Source organism: Merops nubicus, unplaced genomic scaffold (genome assembly GCF_000691845.1).
Source record: "Merops nubicus isolate BGI_N331 unplaced genomic scaffold, ASM69184v1 scaffold11811, whole genome shotgun sequence".
In the NCBI taxonomy this organism is placed as follows: domain Eukaryota; kingdom Metazoa; phylum Chordata; class Aves; order Coraciiformes; family Meropidae; genus Merops; species Merops nubicus.
This window is the reverse complement of record NW_008589155.1, coordinates 41,247-63,744: the sequence shown is the minus strand read 5'-3', so window position 1 is coordinate 63,744 and position 22,498 is coordinate 41,247. Positions and strand designations below refer to the sequence as shown.

General features: G+C 37.9%; 1 protein-coding gene across 1 annotated transcript in view; it reads right to left on the bottom strand.

The window, feature by feature from the left end:
- Positions 1–6,476: 6,476 nt before the first annotated feature.
- The window catches only part of LOC103781775 (succinate--hydroxymethylglutarate CoA-transferase-like), a gene marked incomplete at its 3' end in the record, with an annotated part of 53,966 nt that continues 37,944 nt past the window's right edge, over positions 6,477–22,498 (bottom strand). The window contains exons 7-8 of the mRNA XM_008949497.1: positions 21,831–21,974; positions 6,477–6,572 (exon numbers count right to left, since the gene is read on the bottom strand). Of these exons, the coding sequence (XP_008947745.1) occupies positions 6,477–6,572; positions 21,831–21,974 (240 nt within the window). The remainder of the gene's footprint in view (positions 6,573–21,830; positions 21,975–22,498) is intronic.

Here is a 22,498-nt window from a genome sequence, read left to right as displayed (position 1 = left end):
GTACATCCAGTTTAAATGAGTATAAATACATATATAAGTTCTAACACACATATAAGTACATACATAAGAATGTTTTACGACTGACAAAAATAGTCTGTGACATTTCCCAGGAGATCAAAAATGAGATAGTTGCAATTACCAGCTATCCTTCCTTAACAGTAATTGTTATTATCCATTCCTGTTTTGCAAATTTGAAATACAAGACACACACACAAAAAAATATCTTGCAGGTTTTTCTTAAAATGGAAAGGGGCAGGAGGATTTGCTTCAGGGAAAAAAAAAAAAAAAAAAAAAAAAAAAACCAGAGGATCAGGTTTTAAATTAAAAATGCTTTTAATTTCCATATGAGAAGTTCCTGTGTCCAGGCCAGAAGCTGTCTACTCTATGTGAATACAAGGTCAGCTTCTTTAAAGTGCTTTTTCAGTGACAGAATAGGATATATGAATGAAGTTATAAGTACTTCTCACATTATACATCTAAAAGTGCCTAAGGCAAACCTACTGATTGGGTTTCCAGAGAGCTGCTCTGCCCAGCAGAGAGGCTTGACAGCCCACTGAAGGACAACCACCAGAAAGGTATCAATACAACACTGTCAGCTTTGAATAACTGGAATTCATTCCTCATAAATGGGCAGCTTTCTGCACAGATTCCCACAGATGATCACCACACCTTCTCATGGACTAAAACAACAAGGACACAGAATCCCTACTCCAGCACTTGTGACCAAGCAGAGCATCAGCTGTGGTCCCTTGCAATCACAACACCAAAACGTTTGTATAGTCAGTAGTCCAGCTAGTCATACCACAGTAAGAAACTGCTGAAGACTCTAGTAAGGAAATCTACAAATAGAAATTTGGCCAAAAGGAAAGAAAGGGGAAAAAAAGTCTTGCAAATGGTATCTTTGTTTTCATTTTATGGAATCAAGGATGACACAGGCCTTTCTAGTTTCTGTCTTTCCTGTACCTTGTAAGATCACCATAGAAAGGAAGCAGATAGTCAAAAAAGCAGGTAGGTAAGTAGTTCAAGGAAACACATGAGACCTCTAAAGTATCTGGGGAGATTAGGTATTCATCATTTGAACCAAGACATAAATCTTTAGGATGGCCAAACTGTTCTTTGGAAACTGAAACCACACAGTGTGAGGGAGTACATTTTGCTGCTTGAAGGCAAAAATTTTCTATTCAGTTGATTTGTGAATACATTTAATTTTCATGTCAAATGGGCAATACTTTCAGCAGCAGTATTTCATTGCTCAGAGGAACAACACAGAACAATGGGCCTCCAAAGCAGTCTAAATAGGCCAGGTGACTATTATGTAGATATAGTTCACAGAGTAAGAAGGGTTGTCATGCATTTCCTGAATCTAGAACTCTCCCCTCTCCCAAAAAAAAGAAACCTTTATTTAACTTCTTTCCTCTGCATAAGTTCCATCTCCTCCTAGACTGTGTCATTACAGAGCAGAAAGATTTTCTTCCGCAACGACCATTTTGGACTTAACTAAGAAGACTTCCATGCACAAAACAAAACCTTGCAAACAACTCGAGTTCTATTCTTGGTTGATTTTGATTCCAAGGCCTATTAACTGCAGAAGTATCTCAATAAAACCACATAAAGACAAAACTGAAAATGACTACACATCACCATTCTTATGTGGAACAAGCAGTTTGAAATTTCTGAATTATTGACATTATTCTGTTGCCACTGAAGGAAAAATTTTTTTTTTTTTAAAAAAGTAATTGAAAGTTCAGTGAGATTCTCCAGAGCTAAGTTAGGAAAGCTGGTGCACTTTGTGTGAAAAGCACCTCTGACAGATAAATCAGGTAATCAACAACTTATTGCATTTCTTTGTTCCTGTGATGAGAGACAAGTGCCATGAGTGGGATTTGCTTTGTAAGACTCCTGGACAGGATGAAATTCCACAAGTAAAAAGTATGAGATGCAGAAACCTTTAACTATACTCACCTGCCTACTACCTTGCACCTTTCTTTACTTTGGTTTTCAGAACATATTTCAGCTGCAAGGCTTTTGACAGAGAACTTCCTCATACGAAGGGAATTTTATGCCTAGCACAACAAGAAGTTGATGCTTAAGGATACTTAATATATTAGCCATGGTCTAATACAAAAAATATTAATGTTGAGTCTGATGAGTTATGACAATGCACAGGTCAGTCCACACTAAAAATAATTGGTTAAAATAATAATTTATTTCCTGTCTTGTGGTTTCAACATCTGTGCAGGACGGTTGTGCCCTTTGCATGGTTGAAGATACACTGAAGTACACCTGAGAAGACCCTGTGAGTGTTAGGATCTAATCTGGCACAGAAACAGTATCATATTCATTGGGGGTGGGTGGTAGCTGTAAGAGTTTCTCAGTTTTTAAAGAGACTTTCATCATTATGGCAAGAGAAAACAGCCCTATACCTTTTGCTGAAAGTTGGCTTCAGAGTGCTGCCCAGTTGGCCGAGTCTCTGATGATGGCAGGACGCTGAACTGCCACAGGTTCTGACAGACCTTCTCAGGAGAATCAATATCCATTCTGAGTGGGCCAATGGAAAAATGAAAAACTGAAGATCTAGATCTCACACATAGTACAGGCAAGATAGCTACAGGGCTGAAATCACAAGAATGAGGGAAGACCTTATCACCCCAAAGGAAAGATAGTAATCCAGCTTCACTTTTCAGCACAATTATGTAAACCGGATGCTTTTAAGCCCCTGCTTTCCTCTGGATAATCACAGAGCAGCTGTAGCTAAACAAGGTGTCTCATTATAGAAACTTGTTTAAAAAAATTGCACTAATTATGTTTAAGATACAGCCCAGAACTCCAGGTTCATAACACTTAAAACCAAGCAAATTGGGATCTGATTACATGCACTATCACAGGAGTGACCTATTTGAACCACATCACTTTGATTAAAGAGCAGATATGCTCAAAGTAGATAATTTCTCATGAAGGATTCAGCACTCAAAAATGTATTTCTTATTTTGGTTGATTAGAATTTTGAGGTTTTCATCTTTGTGGCACATCACAAAGTTCACCTCCATTGAAAACCTATGGCAAAGCTCTATAGACAGCTTTATAGGAGCCCCAAAAGACACTGTACACCCAAAAGAAGTTCCAGTCCTTTCCTTTGGGTTCTAGTGATGAGCACACAGACCTGACAACTCAGACATTTCATGTGATCATGCCACAAAGTCAGCACGTTACCAGCCAATGAGAGAAACCTTACAGGAGTATAAAAAGCCTTCCCAACAAAATTTACACCTCTTTCATTAGGAGCTTGTTGCCCAGAACAGGAACAGATTTTCAAAGGTGCTACACATCTTGGTAGTTTCAGGGAAGAGAAAATCCAGCTGCTCAATAATGCTCATTTTTTATGTTTTTAAATACAAGAAAAACCAAGAAAGGTCCATCTAGAGAACACATTCAGGGACAAATTACACTGCTAGTTTTTCAATCAAGAAGCAACAGGAAATTCAGTGAAATTACAGAGATATATTCAAAGCTGAATTTGGCCTTGTAAACAGAAAAAATAGAGCTATTTCTGAACAAAATTATTCAATTGAAGCCCCACGAAATATAAGCTGTAATAGCATTCAGGATGCACTACTGAATGTGTTAAACAGCACTAGAACACTTACTCTAACAATTGTAAGCAAAAGAGCATTATTTATGTACATATTTAAGATGCTTTTGACATTTTTTATTACATTGTGGTTGGTATGCTAGTATGACTCTGCTCAGACTTCTGTCATACAGAAAGATGACACCAATTATTTAGATTTTAACTTTTTAATATCTAGAAAATTATTTCTGACATTAACCCAATTTTCCATGAGTTAATTGACACTTTCTAGCAGGGCTGCAGGATCTGTATCACTTCAAAGTTATAATTTACTACCTGTGTGATAACTCAAAATACAGCAAATGAAAACAAAATTGAGGACATAAGAAAAAAAGCAGTTTTCTACCACATACATGTTCTGAAATATAGAGAAATTCAATTTTCTAAGATGTGATTTTCATTATTTGGAAAAATGATAGTTCACTTTCAAAAGAATACCTTGGGAAAAAAAATAAAATTATTTGTAAAAATTAGCACTGTGGTAATTATATTACTTCAGTGAGCAAAAGACAAGTATATTCAATAACTAGGATGACAAATTAAAGTCAAGTTTCAAAGTTCTGTTCTAAATTATATTACAAATGAGCTATGGAAGCAACTATAAAAGCAGTACAATAGCAACAGTGAGGGTTAATTCAAGTTTCTGAAGAGCTTTGCAGTCTAAGTATAGCTTATGCTAGTAAAGCAAAAAATAAACTCTAGAAAGCATAATATGGTTACAATCAGAATTATAACCATGCTAGCTGATGGAATGTTAACAGATGAGCCATAAACACACACACAACTCCACCCATAGTAAATCCACCCTAATTACTGGTTCATGGACAAGAAAATTCAGATTAAGATTCTTTATAATAGTGAGGTAATATTTCTAATATCTACTACAGAAACAGCATACAGAAAGACAAGAATCATTGTTTAGATAGGATTTTTTTAAAAGAAGTTATTTAGATATTGACTAATCTAAATGACACCAGAAGATAGCTAAAACATTCTCATGAAATTTTGTGTATCTAGAGAGCTGTCTATGAAACAAGAAAGAAAAGATACTCAGTCTATGCTCTGCTTTCCATTTTAAGTGTGGAAAAACAAAGGCAAAAGGACATAAAAGAATGCAGATTTCAGTTATTTTGGCCAAATGCAGTACAGTGAAGATCAAATGTTTTGTTTAATCAGGTTTTGGGTTTGCTTATACAACCTTCAGACACTTCAGTTCTGTTTTCTACTTTCAACACAGCAAAGTTCAAAAAAGGTTGCACCAAAAGGTCACATCACAGAAACAGAGCAGAATGGAACTACTTGGGTGGTGGATGTGTGGTTACGTTGGGTCATGCAGAGCCGGTTCTAGACAACGTGGTCCTCCTGCCACGCCGTGCCAGCCAGGGAGCACTGCACCCACAGCTCTGCTGCACCCACAGGTCTGCTGCACCCACAGCCGTGCCAGCCAGGGAGCACTGCACCCACAGCTCTGCTGCACCCACAGGTCTGCTGCACCCACAGCCGTGCCAGCCAGGGAGCACTGCACCCACAGCTCTGCTGCACCACACCCGAGGCAAGAACACTGCAGGACCCAGCTCAGCCTTGCAGGAAGGGCTGAAACACCTCCCCGTAGGTCTGAGATAACCTGCACTCTGTCCTAGCTCATTCATAATGAGACAGTTAGCTATGCAGTACAATGTACTGGAAGAAGTCTCCTAGCTTAAGTCCAGCTCTCACAAAGGATCACAAACTGGTTTGGGGTTTGGCCTTGGGGAAGCCTGGCTGTGGCACTCGCTAGGGATAGTGCTGTGCACAACGATAGAAGAGTTTTGCTTCAGAGTTTCTATGGCCACAAGCAGCAAATCTTTTGATGTTATGAGCACCACCATCTTCACTACTGGAAAGAAGACAATGCAACAAGTTTCCCTCCCTTTCTTTAAAAAGAAGAGACAGTAAAGAAACTGATGTTTAGGTGCAGATCTCCCAAACACTGGAAACTGTCCCTCTCGGCATTTAAAGCACTACGGCCAGAAATTAAGAAATCCAGGCTCTGCTCAGCTAGTTTCAAACACAACTATTTGATGAGAAGAGCCCAAAATTATGAAATAAAGAATAGATTCTTGAAATTAAATATATGTCCAAGTCTCCAGCAGTTAGCATGACTTCCAACAAGAACACAAAGTGATCAGCTTAGAAAACAACAACGTTTTCTTTGTTTACTGGAAGTTTCCCATACTAGCCAGAAGTAAGATAAAACTTGCAGTATTTTTTTTTCCTGTCCTTGTTTATATGGTAAAGGTCATGTTATTTTAAGGAATCTCAGCCCTTCATTAGATGTAGCAGACTATGTATTAGTCTGGGGAGAGCTGAGGTCTGGTCATTTCCTCTTTGCAACCTGTTGTCTCTACTGACCCACAGTGATTTGTGGCAAAGCCAATAGAAAATTACAAATCTGTAGTATTTCCAGATCGTCATGATCATTTAGATTGTTCTTGTAGATTCACAAGATAACAACACCAAAATTTAGAAGCAAAAGATTCCAGTTTATAACTGATGTGGAAGTCAGGTAACCCTTAAAAGAAAAAGGTTTCTCTGTCAGGTAAAAACCAGTCTAGTCATCATGCTGGCTTTAAAGTCATCCAGTTTCAGCAAACACCTTTGATCTATTTCAGTGTTCTGTTACTAATCTACTGCTGATGAAGAAAAATGCAAAATGCCACAATGACAATGAACAACAGAACCTTGTCCTAACTAGACACAGACACATCACCAACTACAGCAGGTCATGGGAAAACTAAATCAGTTCTCAATCTCATAACACAAAATCACGAATTCCAAGAGCAAAACCAACCTCACACTTTCTGCTTACCTGATACGGAACAATACTCCCATGAGCGGTACCCCAGCGTCTTGCTTCCATTTTGCAATTAAGGTAATTAGCTGCTACATGAGTGAGACATGCAACCTGGAAATGGAGAAAAAGAAAAGTATTCAGGAAAGCTGAAACTCCATTGATAACTTCCCTGAGATGTCTGTGTATTTATATGTCCTTCAGCTATGGAAGTTAAAATAATTACAACACAAAAGTATCTTTTGTATATTACATATTATGTACCCTTTTTTTCAACACAAAAAAATCTCAGGCTACAGCTGTATCACAGAAGTGCTTGAATAAGTACAACTCAAAAAATAATATGTCCTGCAACACCAGTAATGCTGGACAAATCTAGCATTCAACTAACCTAAGAGATATGACAGTATTACCCTGAGTATTTTGCAGAATGGTCAACTGCAGCAAAGAAAAAAAATCTGTTGTCTTGTCCAAAGTCTAGTGGGAAGCATGATGGATTTGTGGGAAAGAACTCACCATTTCCTGAACCTCAATCCCATGCTTAAATCACAAAGGCTTTTTCTTAGTTACATGATTATCTTTCTGTTTTCTCCTATGCTTCTCATTTTACATGTCTAAGCTACGGAAAATATTTCTGAATTCTTCAGCTCCCCACATGCTCTGCAATATTAATTAAGTGGTAGGCCTTGATAAATCATCTGCCATTTGAAGATAAGGAGAGATTTATCAAGTTATTAGTCAGACAGACAAAACTGGAAAAAGATTAATTTTGTGAAAAATATGGCATGCTAATTTAGTAACCATAATTTGAAGGGATAAATATATACTTTGTAAGCACAAATATATCTCAGGTAAAATAAATGTATATTTATAATACACTAAAGCATGAATATCAGTGGTTCTGTTATAATCTATGGCAGATTCTGCATTCTTATTTCTTCAAGAGAACACAGCCTGGACTATATCTGAAGTGAAGTAATGCAAAAAAGCATCACAGTCAGCATGCCAGGTTATCACTAATTCATGAAACACAACATATTTGTTTTACTCTGTTAACTAGTTGTGCCAGCAAGTGCAACTGCTTGCCTAAACAATAGGCCATGTGATGATTTTTTTTCCAATAATATTATTTTCTACATAGTTCTCCCCTAGATGGAAGAAATTTGCTATGATGACCTAAGTGTTTACACTATTCTGTGCCTAGTAATCAGTCTAATCTACATCAAAACAAGGAGTAATTAATTCAGAGTCCACCGTTCACATTACAATATGTGAATTATATCAGAATTCCTAGAAAAGGAATCCCATTTCTTTTTCTTCTCCATTCTCCATATATGCTGAAAAGGCAATGTGAAAGTGTCACTATCACATTTAAAACAAATATCTAACTGTAAATTATGGATACTGTGATTTAGCCCAGCAGAAAACCCAAGAAAACATACAGCAAATAAGAATTTAACTGCTGCCAAAAACTACATCCATATACACTAACTAGAAATACAATGCCCTATTCCTGACTACTATTGGAAAACACTTCGTAGTTGGATTTCAGCTGCAGTTTATTATAGCCCAGTGTCACTTATTTCAGCTAAAATGTTGAACAATGTCCAGCCAGTCCTTCAGTCCCCAGAAAAACCTCAGCAGTTAAGGCAATGGACCACAGAAGGGAGTTGCTCTTCTCATTTGCAACTTTCCTCGGCAACACCACATGAAACACACTTATTACAGAGTTCACTGAGTCACAAAAGTGTGTTATTTATTAATAACAGATATCCCAGGCCCATCGTTCCTCTCAATTCTCAATTTGAGGTTACACTCCTTTAGTGTTTTTTTTAACCACACCAAATGGCTATGCAATGATGATGAACTATTTATCATTAGATATTCTTCTGTATTTGTGTGTAACTCTACGTAGCTGCTGTATTCCACTCAGATTTCACTGCCAGGTGAGATACATCCACCACAACAGGCTTTGACTTTTAGAGATATAAGAATGCCCTCTGTGACACATGCATTTAATTTTTCACACTTCTGGAAGGAAATGCCACACCAAGCTAACCTCTGGGAAGGACTTAGTGAATTAAAACCTAGTGAAACAGGAATCTTAAAACACTGATATTTAATTTATTGGAGCCAAGATTACATACGCATCTAGACTTCTCCATAGGAAAAAAAGAATTAAAACATAATACTCTCTAGGCATTGGAATTTCACCACTAAAGCCTCTGCTTAAAGATGTTCTTTCAGTAGTGATAGACAGCAAATGCCAAGGAAGTCAGAAGTTTAGTAAAGATGGCAATTTTGGAACTAAAAGTTGCTTAGACTGTATCAAGGCCTCAGTTCGACATGATACTTTGAAGAAAAATTTCAATTTCAGCCAATGTACTTATCACTTGCTTGAATGTATATCCTGATGAAACTGGTTTACTTGTTCTTTGTTCAACAAATCATGAAGAAAAATGGCTTTTAGTTCCCTCTGACATCCTTCTCTGAGTTGGGTACCTTGTTCACGGTCAAATCAGCCAGCCAAAAAGAAACAGTAATAGTATCATACAAATAAACTTATACTGACCACATCAAAGTCAATATCTCAGTTCTTTGTGTTTCATGTATAAACACACTTAGCTGAGTGAACTTTATGGCCTTTCACACCTTTCATAATAACTCTGATTACTTCAGCAGCCTTAAAAGATGACTTTACTTCTACAGACCCATGAAACTGCCAAGAATAGCCCTGGGACTACTCTGCTTTTCCCTTCCTTTCTGTCTCAGTTCATTCTCTCTGGTCTCTACAAAGATTTACTCTCACTAAAATGTGACAAAAAAACCAACTTTCAGCACATACATTTTATATCTTTAGTAAATACAAAGAGTTTATCTATAATCATAGCATCATTTAGGTTGGAAGGGACTTTCAAGATCATCACGTCAAACTATTGAGCCATTAGGGCTCCAAAGTCCTCTGCTAAAACAGATCAAAATCTGTCAGGGTTGGAAGGGACCACAAGGGTCACCCAGGTCCAACCCCTCTGCCATGAGCAGGGACACCTCCCACTAGATCAGGCTGCCCAGAGCCTCATCCAGCCTGGCCTTAAAGACCCCCAGGGATGGGGCCTCAACCACCTCCCTGGGCAACCCATTCCAGGGTCTCACCACTCTCATGGGGAAGAACTTCTTCCTCACATCCAGCCTGAATCTGCCCACTTCCAGCTTTGCCCCGTTCCACCTAGTCCTGTTGTTACTCCATATCCTGAAAAGTCCCTCCCCAGCTTTCTTGTAGGCCCCCCTAAGATACTGGAAGGCCACAATACGGTCACCTCGGAGCCTTCTCTTCTCCAGACTGAACAGCCCCAACTCTCTCTGTCTGTCCTCACAGCAGAGCTGCTCCAGCCCTCGGATCATTCTCGTGGCCCTTCTCTGGACACGCTCCAGCAGGTCCACGTCCCTCTTGTAATGGGGGCTCCAGAACTGGATGCAGTACTCCAGGTGGGATCTACCTAGACCTTACTGTTGCTAAGCAAACTGCTGAACTGTAAGTATAAAAAAAGATTTTCCAACTGAACATGTCTACAGACATATCCTAGAAAAAAAAAATGTTTATAACAAATTAAGACTATTTCTCCAAATTCCCCTGTAATTCAAGACTCAATTTAGGACCTCACTGCTAGAGGCACTTTGTGCGGTAGGAATAACTATAGTACAATCAATCTCTCCAAGTTTGGGTACATCTGCATTACATATTCAGCTAAGTATTTTTAAATCTATATTTAAAACTGCTTTCCTGAAACCTTATAGACCCATTTCTTTTCTCCTTTAATTAAGAACTAATCCTTAAAAGTAACCTTTGGACATGTAACATTAAAGCAGATGTAATACCATGATACAGACATCTCTGTATTCCTTTGCTTGCAGAGACAGATCTATGCACTGTAAATATGTATTATCAAATATCTACAGATAAGCATTTCTTTATTTCACATCAGTAAAGGGAACACACACTTCAACATTCCTTTCTGATATTACTGCTGACGGCCAAATCACATATTTGCACTACATACTTACTTAAACCAGAACAAAAAGAGAGCTGCATTAAGGTTTGAAAAGTTACACTCAGCTTATGATGGAATCAGACAGATGGGAAACAAGATATTAAAAGCCACAAGGTGAGCAGACAAAGAAAAGAGACAGAATTTCAAAAGATTTTTTTCAAGATAGCACATCAAACAATTTATTACAATGAGTTCACAGAGTCAATCAATCATTTACATGCAACCTCAACAAGTGTATATGAATAACAAAAGACAGGTAACTGGAAAGAAGAGAAAATAACATTTTAATTATATTCTTTACTTTCTTCTCCTTCCAATTTTGTGTCTGCTTTCTTGCTACGTATCTTAACAAAGCTTTGACTTTTAGCCAAGTTATTTTTTTTTTCTCATTTACTTTTTTCACCTCATTTACTTTTTCTTCAAGTAGGCATGTATACTGTCTTTTAGGAACTTTGAGTTACAGGCATTTTACAGCAGCACAGGTAACTCATATTATGCTATACTACTGAAGTAGTCTCCCAAATATTAATTTATAACTTCATTGAAAAAATCATCCTGCAAACATTCAGTGCCTTCTGTTGTGCAAAAGCCAATTATCTTTCACCTACACCTTCCCCATACTGCTGGTGACCTGAAAAAGAGATCTGTACATGAGAAAAATTTGAATATAAGACCACAACCTGCATTTGATGTCCACTAGCAAAGGTCTCTTAAAATCACTGATCCTATGCTGGAATTTACCTAATGACCAATTTTACTTTTTACACTTTCTCCTCTTTTCATGTTGCAATAAATAGACACTAATAAATTGACATTTGAGTTGGATTAATTCTGCTTTTGCAGTTACCCCCCATCTCCTTTCTTACTTGTATGCTTCTATTGAAGCTGCTTCCATGGACATGTGCAAGCTCTTGTTTTGAGAATTTTTCATTAAAAAAACCCAGATACACACACCCCAAAACAAATAGCCTTTACCCCTACCAAGAAAACCCCACTCTTCCAGCAAGTCTGATTAAGTTTAGCCACAAGGCTTAGTAAGAGTGGAAATAAGTTCTTACTGGTCTTCACCTCACTGCTGCCACAGACAGTGCACCCGTGGTTTATGGTACACCCCAAGCATCGACCCAGCTGGTTCAGGACATGGCAGCCTGACCACAATATATGCTGCTGTCCCACCAGTCTTCAGGCAGGCAACTGTGCTTCAAACTCCTGCAAGGATGAACTGGGCAGCAGGAACCACAGCCCTTCACAGAGGTGAGAAAGCTGCCACAATTCAAGGCAGCCCATTCCACAAGTGACCAGCATGAAGCCACAGCCGTCCCAGGAGCTGCCAACAATCATCACCTTAAGTCTGGGCATGTAAGGGCCTGCCACCTTAGCCTGGAACAGAGAGCTCTGCAGGAGTGACAGATCAGCTCAGCAGTGCCATACACCCAGAGGCTGGGCAGGTATCCCTGCCTGCAAGCACACAGCAAAGCCACTGCCCACGCAGGAGCAAGATTTTACAAATTCACTGGTCCCTACGTTTGTGCAAAGCAGCAGGTCTGACCTCCTCCTGAATTCACAACTGTCCTCCCATAGCCCTCCTCCACAACTCTTTTCCCTCCCCTGTAAAAGCCAGTAGCACTGCAGTGCCTTTCAACCCAGGCTTTGCAGAGCAGCCAATTCCATGAATGACTTGGAGGAGGTCTGCAAAAGCTAACTGAAAAAGGAAGACTAGTATCACGTAGGCAAAGACTATGAAAAGAGTACACACCCTCTTCAGAAATTGTCTGTGGTCACATTATAAACACCATGCTCTGGGGAAAAAGTGTTCTCTTTCCAGCAACGCTGTTTTCTTTTAATGTGACCCTCCAAGAAGTGATCAGGAACTCCCCCTTCACAAAAGAAAACTCCTGGCATTGAAGCATCAGCAAATGGTATTACCCCAGCCATAAATACAGTTTTGGAAAGATGAAATCAAATCCCTAATGACAAATAGCTACAGCCTTAGAACAGGTCTCATATAAGGTCCAGTTTTAGGGCCTTCCAACTAGACACTTAAGCAAGTATCCAGGTCTGTGCCAGTAATCACAAGCAGCTTGTGGGACTTGCTGATTAAAGGTAGCCACTCAATCAAATAGCACACAGCAAATCACAGTTGTGGAAATGATGTCCTAGGAAGTGCTTAATGAACTAGAAACAATAAAAAAATACATGCAATGAGAAAAACAAAGACAATGTATTTGAGAACCCTATCTTGAACACACAGACTCTCAGATAGGACGAACACTAAAATTTCAAGTGCACAATTGTGCAGATATTTCTTCAGCGTGAAAATTCTGGCTGACAACAAGTTTTGCTTTATTAAAATAAGTTTAGACTACATAAATACAAAGAAAGTGAGGTAATTTCAAAAACACAAGGCATTTTCGTATAAGAACTGCTGAGTTCATCAGTGAAATGCGACATCAAAAAGAACTGGTCTACAAATGATTTTTTAATGAGCTATTTAGAGCTTATACAAGACCAGAAAGACCAGTTCTGTGCTTCCCACAGCATGGGGATCATCTCCCGATTAAGATTCAATTAGTATTAACAATAGCAGAGATTGATGCAACTAACAGATGTAGGACTTGAAATTTCAAAAATATATAATATTCAGCACAGTTTCAAGAGAAAGTAATTGTTATGTGGAATCCTATTTTTCTTCAGTCTCAAAAATAAACAAAACAAACTACACACACTCAGATGAATTTTAGGTGACAGATCAGAAATAAAAATCCTGACCATAGAAGCTATGAGAGAACACTGGCATGAAAGTGGGGAAAAGAAAAAAAAAAGAAAAAAGAGCTCCAGTTGTAGAAAACAACATTTTAAATTTAAGAATACATGACATATTCCTGATTGAAATAAAATACTAGCAATCTTTTTCTTTAACTGTAAAAAACATACTACTTTAATCACTGAAATATTTCTATTTCAGGTTCATAATAACACAGGAACAGTTCTAAGGAAACTATCACTTTAAAAAAAAAATCTACTACAGAAAATATTCAGGTTAAAAAAAAAAAAAAACAAGAACTCCACTGTACATTCTGTGCAAGATCTTGGTGCACGTACAAACAAACTTCAATCACATGGTCCAACACTATTTTTCTATCAGACTTCTGACTCGTTTAAATAGTAGGTACTTACTGAATATTTACTTTTAACTTCTCTGGGAATACACAGCCCAAACACTCCACAGAATTTCCTAGAGAGTCCCTACCAGCCTTTATGCACATCATATGTCATATACATTGCACCTTCTGCCACCCTGAGCTCCTTACAAAAGGCACTTCCCTGGAACAAGGGTGATTCATCTGCCAGATTTCAAGTTTCCACTCCAAAGAATAAAGGCACCGAGTTTCTCAGGAGGGGGGGAAAAAAAGCACCCATCAATGTACTTTCCCATAACTTGTTCCTGGAAACAGATGAATCATTTTAATAGTAACTTTGAAAACAAATCCCTTTTTGGCCATTCCATGACATGGAAAATTCAGCCAAAACAGTTAAAACTTTGGCAAAGTTAGAAAAACTAAAATCAGACTCTGATAACAGACATATCAGACAACCCTAACTATAAATGACACTTCTACAATAATTTCCTCAAGTTTCCATCTTCTCTGAAGAAAGAATATATATCCACTGAGCTATGAAATGCATTATGCTCGGTATTTTCGTACAGCTTTACTAAGTCCAGGCAAAATTCAATTTACAGAAAGTGTCTTCTGCTAGATTTTATGCAGGTTTTTAATTCTGTATCACAGTTGCTTCTATTATTCCTCAATTACAGCCTTTCCCATCAAGAACCTATGAATTTAATATGAATTACGACTTACTTGTTTATTAATTCTCTGCAATCTTGTCTGGTTGTATTTCATCAAGGAATGGAGGGACAGGCCCAAAGAGTTGTGGTGAATGTGAACAAGTGACATTCCTCAGGGCTCAGTATTTGGGCCAGTTTTGTTTAATACCTTTATCTATGATCTGTGTGAGGTGATCAGGGCACCATCAGTAAGTTTGAAGATGACACCATGTTGGGTGGGAGTGCTGAGGACAGGAAGGCCCCACAGAGGGATCCAGACAGGCTGGATTGCTGGGCCCAGGTCAATGGTATGAGTGTCAATAAGGCCAAGTGTCAGGTCCTGCACTTGGGTCACAGCTACCCCAGGCAAGGCCACAGGCCTGGGGTGGAGTGGCTGGAAGGTGGCCCAGCAGAAAAGGACCTGGGGGTGCTGGCTGACAACCAGTAGAATATGAGCCAGCAGTGTGCCCAGGCGGCTGAGAAGGCCAGCAGCATCATGGCCTGTATCAAAAGGAGTGTGGCCAGCAGGACTAAGAAGCGACTGTCGCCCTGTACTTGGCACTGGTGAGGCTGCAGCTTGAATACTGGGTTCAGTTTTGGGCCCCTCTCTACAGGAAAGACATTGAGGTGCTGAAGCGTGTCCAAAGAAGGGCAATAAAGCTGGTGAAGGAACAATTTAATCCTCAAAAGGGTTGCCAAGCCATGCAACAGGCTGCTCAGGAAAGTGGTGGAGTTACCACCCCTGGAGGTATTTAAGACATGTAGATGTGACACTGAGGGACATGGTTTAGGGACTTGGCTGTGCCAGGTTAACAGTTGGACTTGATTATCTTAAAGGTCTTTCCAAACTTAACTATTCTAAGAACAGTAGCCATATTTGACAGCTGAGAACAAAAAGAGCAAATAAAATACGTACAAATAAAATCCAGACAACCATATTTAACTCATATAAAAATTAATTACCTGTGAGGACAGGCATCAGAATAACTACAGCAGTTTCTCTGATTATTTGTAATAGGGTAGTATCAAGAGGCTCCAATTCGGATGCTATATACACTTTGTGAAGGACTCCATTGTTTTTCTTTAACCAGTAATAAGGGTGTTTTTCCCTGGAAAGCTGCCAACATCCAACAGAAGCTGTATTGAGGCACTTTTACACTTTTGATCTTAGGATTAGAAATGGTGCCATTTACAATGAAAACATGCATACACCTTATCATTTAGAGCACTCATCTTTTTGTCTCCACATTTATCAGCATTAATACTTGCACATAAAAAAGAATCTTAAGTGTTTGCTCCTTCCTGACAAAGTCATTTTCATCTTGCATGTAAAGAATTGTCCCTCCACAAAAGTAACAGTAATGTCAACAGCCTGTGCTGCAGTAGTGTGAACAGGTAGATTTTTAGATTTTTCATTTGACACATAGGGAGGCATGTACAGAAACAAGACATGTCTATTTGGTGGGGTGTGAAATGTGCAAATATTCCACCCCTATTATCACAGTCAAATCTCCTCTGATCCTAACAGTATTATCTCAGCAGAACAACACTGACATCAGTCCTAATACTGAAAGATCTCTGGACACTGCCCACTGAGTACTTAGGTGGTAGTGCACTACAGGGATGACACAAGAAACAAAGCCACACAATTGAACGAAATCTTTGAAATCACTTCTGTCTGATAATGCAGTTTGAACAGTGACAGTGGATTTGTAAATGATTTGCTGAAGAAGGGAGTTTTTCCTTAACTGATCTACAAAAATATTTAAATAGTACCACAAAACACTAAAATGTTACATTACCTAGAAAGCTTGGATGAAAATAACTTCACATCTTTTTTTATCAGAGGAATCTCATATTACAAATACTCACTCAAAGCAGGCAAAGCATTTTTACAAATAACCCAACTCAGATTTTTAGATAGAGTCCAATGAATATCTGGTTTTGAACTTAAACCAGAGTCTGAACACTAATAATTTAATAGCTTTTACTATAACAGATGACTAATGAATTATGACCTCTGGCCTAATCACATGTCCCTACTCTAAAGAGTCTGCAGTTTAACTGACAAGCCAGAAACAATACAATGTTGAATAACACAAAGAGGGAGAAACACAGTCACTGAAGCACAACTCCTTCAGACCAAAAAGAAGCCATAAGTCCAACTCTATTTCAGCATCATCCTTTACTTCACCTTTTTTATAAATTATAACCTACAGAGAAATTTCAGAGTTTTCTGAGGCAATCAGACCAAGCAGTATTAAAACCTTAATGTTACCTTGGCATACCCAAAAATGACATACTTGTTAAGGTTTATTAGATTTCCAGAGGTTCAACAGCACATAGAAACCTGTTGGTTTACTAACGTAAAATTTTCCATGACACAAAGTTGAAACCTTCCATCGAGTTACAGTCTCTTTGCTATTTACATAAATAAATAGTGTATAAGGTATTGAAGGGCCCTATCCAGACTTAACCAAGTTACAGAATGGCTTCTGAAGGCTTCCATGAGCTTAGAAGGAGGGGTGAGCTCTTTAGGGTATGCTAAAAGTGCATAATATGCTACTAGTTGCTTAAATCATTCCCATTTCTTTTTAACTACCCAGGTTATCCTTCTAATACTTAGCATGATCCCAAATGCGATGTGCTGGTAATAGACTACAGCAAACATCTTGATTCCATTTCCAGAATTACTCCCTTACTCAAAGGTCATCTAAATAATAAACTCATTAAAATAAATGTCTTCCTTTGTCTTCAGACTGTCCCCTCTACCCACTCAAGATAGCCATGTTATTTTCTTCTGTGTATTGAAGGGGCATATTTTTTTTCTGTCTCCTCCTGGTCTTTCTCTAATTGATGACAGAGGTAGCTCAACACAGGAAAATGAAGCTACACTCAGACTTAGTTTCATTCACACAAGAACAATAGTAGCAAAGACAAAAAAAAAAACAACACAGATTTGACTGTCAGATAGCAGCTAAATAAGAAATTCCCTTGCAAGCTGGGTATGTACTCTGTTTACAGAGCAAAGAAAGCCACTAAAATCCAAGATCCATTTGGAGTATGATCTACCAATGAATTTTCGCAGAACTAATCATTAGAAATCACAACACACATTCCACAGAGGCCAATATTAAATTGAGTTACTGTCATTTTAGTATGGTCTTCTGGTCTATTCAATAAAATTCTGGCTACTTAAAAGCCCGAGGGATAAGTTCTGTTCTTAGTTATACTGATGTCCTCAATGGAAATTACCAAGAATAGTAGCCAAGAAAAGTGCTTAATGCATAGTGTATAATTAAAGGAATGTTCACATTAAATCAGACTTCATGATCTTTCCATATCAGAGCTATGCAGTGAAAAAGACAACATCTCCATGTAGTGCATGCACAATTTTTTATCATGAGAGAGATTAAGAATACAATGTTTTGCAAAGATGATTCTTTGTAAGCTTGTAAATAAAGAAGGGCTTATTCAAACCATGCCCAAAACAAGACAACTGTGTAACAGCCCTCCTAGCCAGCCTCCAAAATCACCAGCAGCAATGACCTCTAAAAACCCAGTTTTCTTTCTGTATTCAGTCAACTCACAGCTAGTGAGCAGAGAAGCAACAAGCTGCAGTCAGGACATGTGAACAGGATCAGGTGTACTGATACCTTCAGTTCAAAGACTGATCTTTCTCACAGAACGTGCTGCTCAGGGATCCTGTGATGCCATAGATATCCCACAGGCAGCATGGAAGTGTTGCCAGTTTCACCTATATCAATGATCTGGAAAAGACATGTCATGAACGCCCTGAATAGAGAGCACTAAAAGCACCTTAAACAGATAAGCCTTAAACACAATCATCTCAGCGAAAAGTGATGCAGAAACAAAAACTAATTGTTTCCAAACCTCACCATTATCTCAGTAACTAAATGCCAAACTTTAAGCACAAAAATGGAATATAGAAAATCATTTATACAAATGTGCTAGGTTTTCCTAGAGGCACTTGAAAATTTTGAGATTAAGACTTTGCTATATCAAATACAAACTCAAACACAGTAACCAGAAGCAGAGAAGTGTCTGATGAACAATTATATAATATAAACAATATTAACCACATTATCCTGCCTGTGGAATCTGGGAAAAAATACATGCCAAAATTGCAGAAATGTTACATGTAAAATGCTTCTTGCAGATTTTCAATCCAAGAGAAACCAACTTATTACAGTATTTTTTGGAGGCTGGTTGTAATTAAACACAGGAAGGATATTAAAACTTCCAAGAGATTTTTTTTTTTTTTAAGCCACAACAGAAGAAAAGGCACAATTGCATAATTGGAACCAAATCCAAAACCCACTTCCTTCTTATTTACTAGCATCATCTAAAGGACACTTAGATGCTGAAAGGTCTGGAGCTGACAACTGTAAATCATCTAAAAGTCAAAAATTTCAAAGGAATTTTATGACATGGGTTAAAAGTTTATAGATGAGAGATATAGAAAGTTATTGCTCACTGCAAAACCACATCCTAGCGGTCACCATATCTCTCATCAATAAAATCCTAGAATTCTATTTTGTTGTGGGGAAAGAAATCCTCTTTGGTAGGAATAAGCTACTATAAGGCTATGAGGCAAATGTGGCACACAGAATTTGAAAGATGTCTTTTTAAGATATTCTAAAAATAGCATTTCTTTAGACAAGACTTCACTTGTTTTACACAGATCAGTTAAATACTTAAACTTGCCAGTCAGTGGGGTATTTCTTTAAAAAGCTTCAGATCATCTCCATTGGCAACTGAATTCAGTTCAATGCTCTTTCCTCTGTTGTTAGTGTATCTGTGCAGGAAATGAGTATCAAAAGCACCCTCCAGCCACCCTCATCCCATCCTCACCCCCTCCTCCACACCAAAAAAAAACCAATCTAAAAATCCTCTTGCTTTTCTATAAGGGATGCAGAAAAGTGACAGCACAGACACAGATGGACACGTACCTGCTAGGTTTTTTGCTATAAAATAAACCAAGTGCTTTTCATGGATTTCTAATTATTTAAGTGTTTTAACTCCTAGGTTTCTTTTTTCCTTTCTGACATAGTCAAAATCAGCCACAGTGCCCAGCAAAGACATACCTAAAGGCCAGTTCCACAATTCTCAGTACAGATGAAGGGATGGACAGAAGGTGCAAGCATGCTGCTGTATTAGCTCAGTGCAGGACATGCTGATGGAAGTCAGCAGTTTCATATACTCCTAACACGAGGACTGTTCAGTAGCACTTCAGTTTTGCACACTCAAATAAAAAAGATTCCTTTTTTCTCATTAAAAATTACTACACTCCAGTGCAACTCACGCTGAAGGAAAAGTTATCGTGATGCATGTTTGACCTCTAGATCCCACCATTCATCAACTGCAACAAGACACTAACAAGCTAAAAGTCTACAATTTTAGGTTCCTTATTGCTTTGGCAGCATCCATGAGACTTCAAAAGGCCATTCTTCTTAAACATTCACCACGTGAGGAAGAGCTAGCTTTAGATATCTCAGCTTGGTATGTAAAACCATAATCCCTCTGAAAGCATGGATCTTTCAAGAACCTGATCATATCAGAGTAATTGCCTAACTTTCCTTTAAGAAAAGCATTACCACCAGAAGTACTGCAAGAGCAACTTCTCCTTTTACATTAATTTTTTTTAATTTGTGCTACTCTTTCTTAGCACACTCACCCTTAAAAGACTTAAAAGTAACTACCAGTTTTGAAAAAAGAAAACAGGAAAACTGGATGTTCTCAGAGAGACTCATCTGTCAGTTACATTTTTCTTCATTTTAAAACACGTTTTTCATGTGATTGATCACACGGGTTTATTTTTTGTACCCCAGCACTTCATCCATAAGTATTTTTTCTATTTTAATAAATATTCTCATTACAATCTTGGGCCAACACCCTAAAGTTAATTTAGACTGAAGTAACGGGTTTATCTAAAAGAAAATAGCTGTTTTCTGAAAAACATCTTATACTCATACTCTGTTCCAAAATAACTTATTTCATTTTTATTCACCCAAGAGTGAGGTAAATAAAAACACTTATTTTGCAATAAGAATGTGTATGTATAGAATTACTTCTTAACTTTTAGATAACTGTAATTTGATAACAAGCATGGAATGAGTTATTGTTTTAAAAAATGATTAAACTGTCCCTTTACCATGTAGTACTACTTCAGATTCACAGCTGTCAAACACCACACGCCATGCTTTGTTGACTACCCTCTCTCCAAGCCTTCATTCCCTTTCTTGCTTACACCAGTGAGCAGCCTAAAGGATGATGATATGGAACTTCACATGGAAACTGTGCAAGATGAGAACATTTCTGTGCACAGCCAAATCTATCCTAACCAAGGAAAAGGTTTCTAAAGACAAATAAGGTGACTAAGTTGAAATAGGAGAGTTACAGCAATACCGACCTTCAACTCTTCTTACTTTCTTACTTTCAGCATTTGATATAGTATGGAATAATTGTCAAGAAGGCAAATAACAGAACCAAAAATCAGTGGAACAAGAAATCAGAAAATAACAGAATGACTCTGGAAATTAATAAAAAACTATTAAATACTGAAAAAGTATTTTAATAAAATTTGAAATGAAAAAGATGAAGGAGAAGCTGCTATGATATCAAATGCTATGAAATCTTAAAAAACATCAAAAATTTCCATATGTAAACAAATGTTTAATAAGTTTAACATAAATTTAAAATATTTTCCTGAACTGATATATTTTTCAAATACAGACACAGCATTTACAAATATACAGAAATATGATGAAGAGTTCAGTCCCTACAAACACTTCTGAAACAAATGAAAATCTCTTTGTTGATTTTAAGTGAGGGCTTCCCCTCCATTCCAGATCTAATTCCAGTAAGTATTTAAACAAGAGCAGTAGGCATTAAAACAAGAGCAAACTCAACCATTAGGCTCTGTTATTATTAACATACAATGATATAGATGGGAAAGAACTTCTGGAGTTATTATTTTCCAACCTCCTGCTCACACCAGGGCAAATGTTTTGCACCCTACTATCTCTCAAATGTACTGACAGGTATAATGTGAAGAAAAAATAAGAGTTGAACAAAACCAAAATAATGGAGCTCTATAGTAGCTTTGACTAGTACCACACACTGTTTTCATGAACATTTTAAAACATACACAATTCCTATGTATCATACCAAGGCATTCCAAGGCCTCCCTTCCAACAAAGTTTTCATCATTTAAGCTTCTCTATCTACTACAATTGTTATTTAGAACCTCAGGGACTTTATAAACCTTGATTAACCCACGTTTTCAAAGAAGATGGAGGTCCCTTGTAAAAAGTGAAAACCCAGCCTAACGCAGTAGTAACCACAACCACGTCGTATAAAATGGTCGCTACCAGAGTAAGGAAATTCTTGTCCTTAGTTACACTAATACACATTAATTTATGCCAAAATGGAATTCTTAGGTTCAAACACCCCCACAGCTAAAAGCAATACCTGAGATGAGAGGAGATTGCAGTCGATGTGCAGCCCTTTCCCCGTCCTGTACCTCTGCAGTAAACCAGCCATGATCGCCCCGTACGCATACAACCCAGTGGCGAGGTCTGTCATGGCTACTCCTGGTCTAACTGGCTCACCATCCTAAAGAAAAAAGGGAAAGCACCCCAAACTAAGACAAACAAAATAAAAAACAAAATGTGAAAAAAAAAGAAAACAAGCAGAGGCAAAACATTATTTTTTGTTACAGAACATTCCACACAAGACTCGTCTAAGAAAGCGTTCACATGTTTCTGCATTGCAAACTCCAAGATTTGAGTGAAGTTTAACAACTACCAAAACCAGATATTCTTGCAATATTTACACAATACTCTAACTTCACAATGCTGCAAACTGCAAATTGTGGGGTTTTTTTACGCTACTTTTTGCCCCAATAACATAATGCAAACTCACCAACGCAAAAAGAAAACTGTTAGAGACAAGAGAACCCACTGAAAACTGAATTTCATTATACCTATAAGCCAAAGGTCTAAAGGATTTCCACAGTATGCTGACCCAGGCACACGTAAGTTTGAAAGGCAGAACCATACTGCTTTGCTCTTCTCAGTCTTTTTCTCCCTCCTCTGCCTACCCCACCCTCCCCCAGCCAAATCTTAGGTTTGTATTTT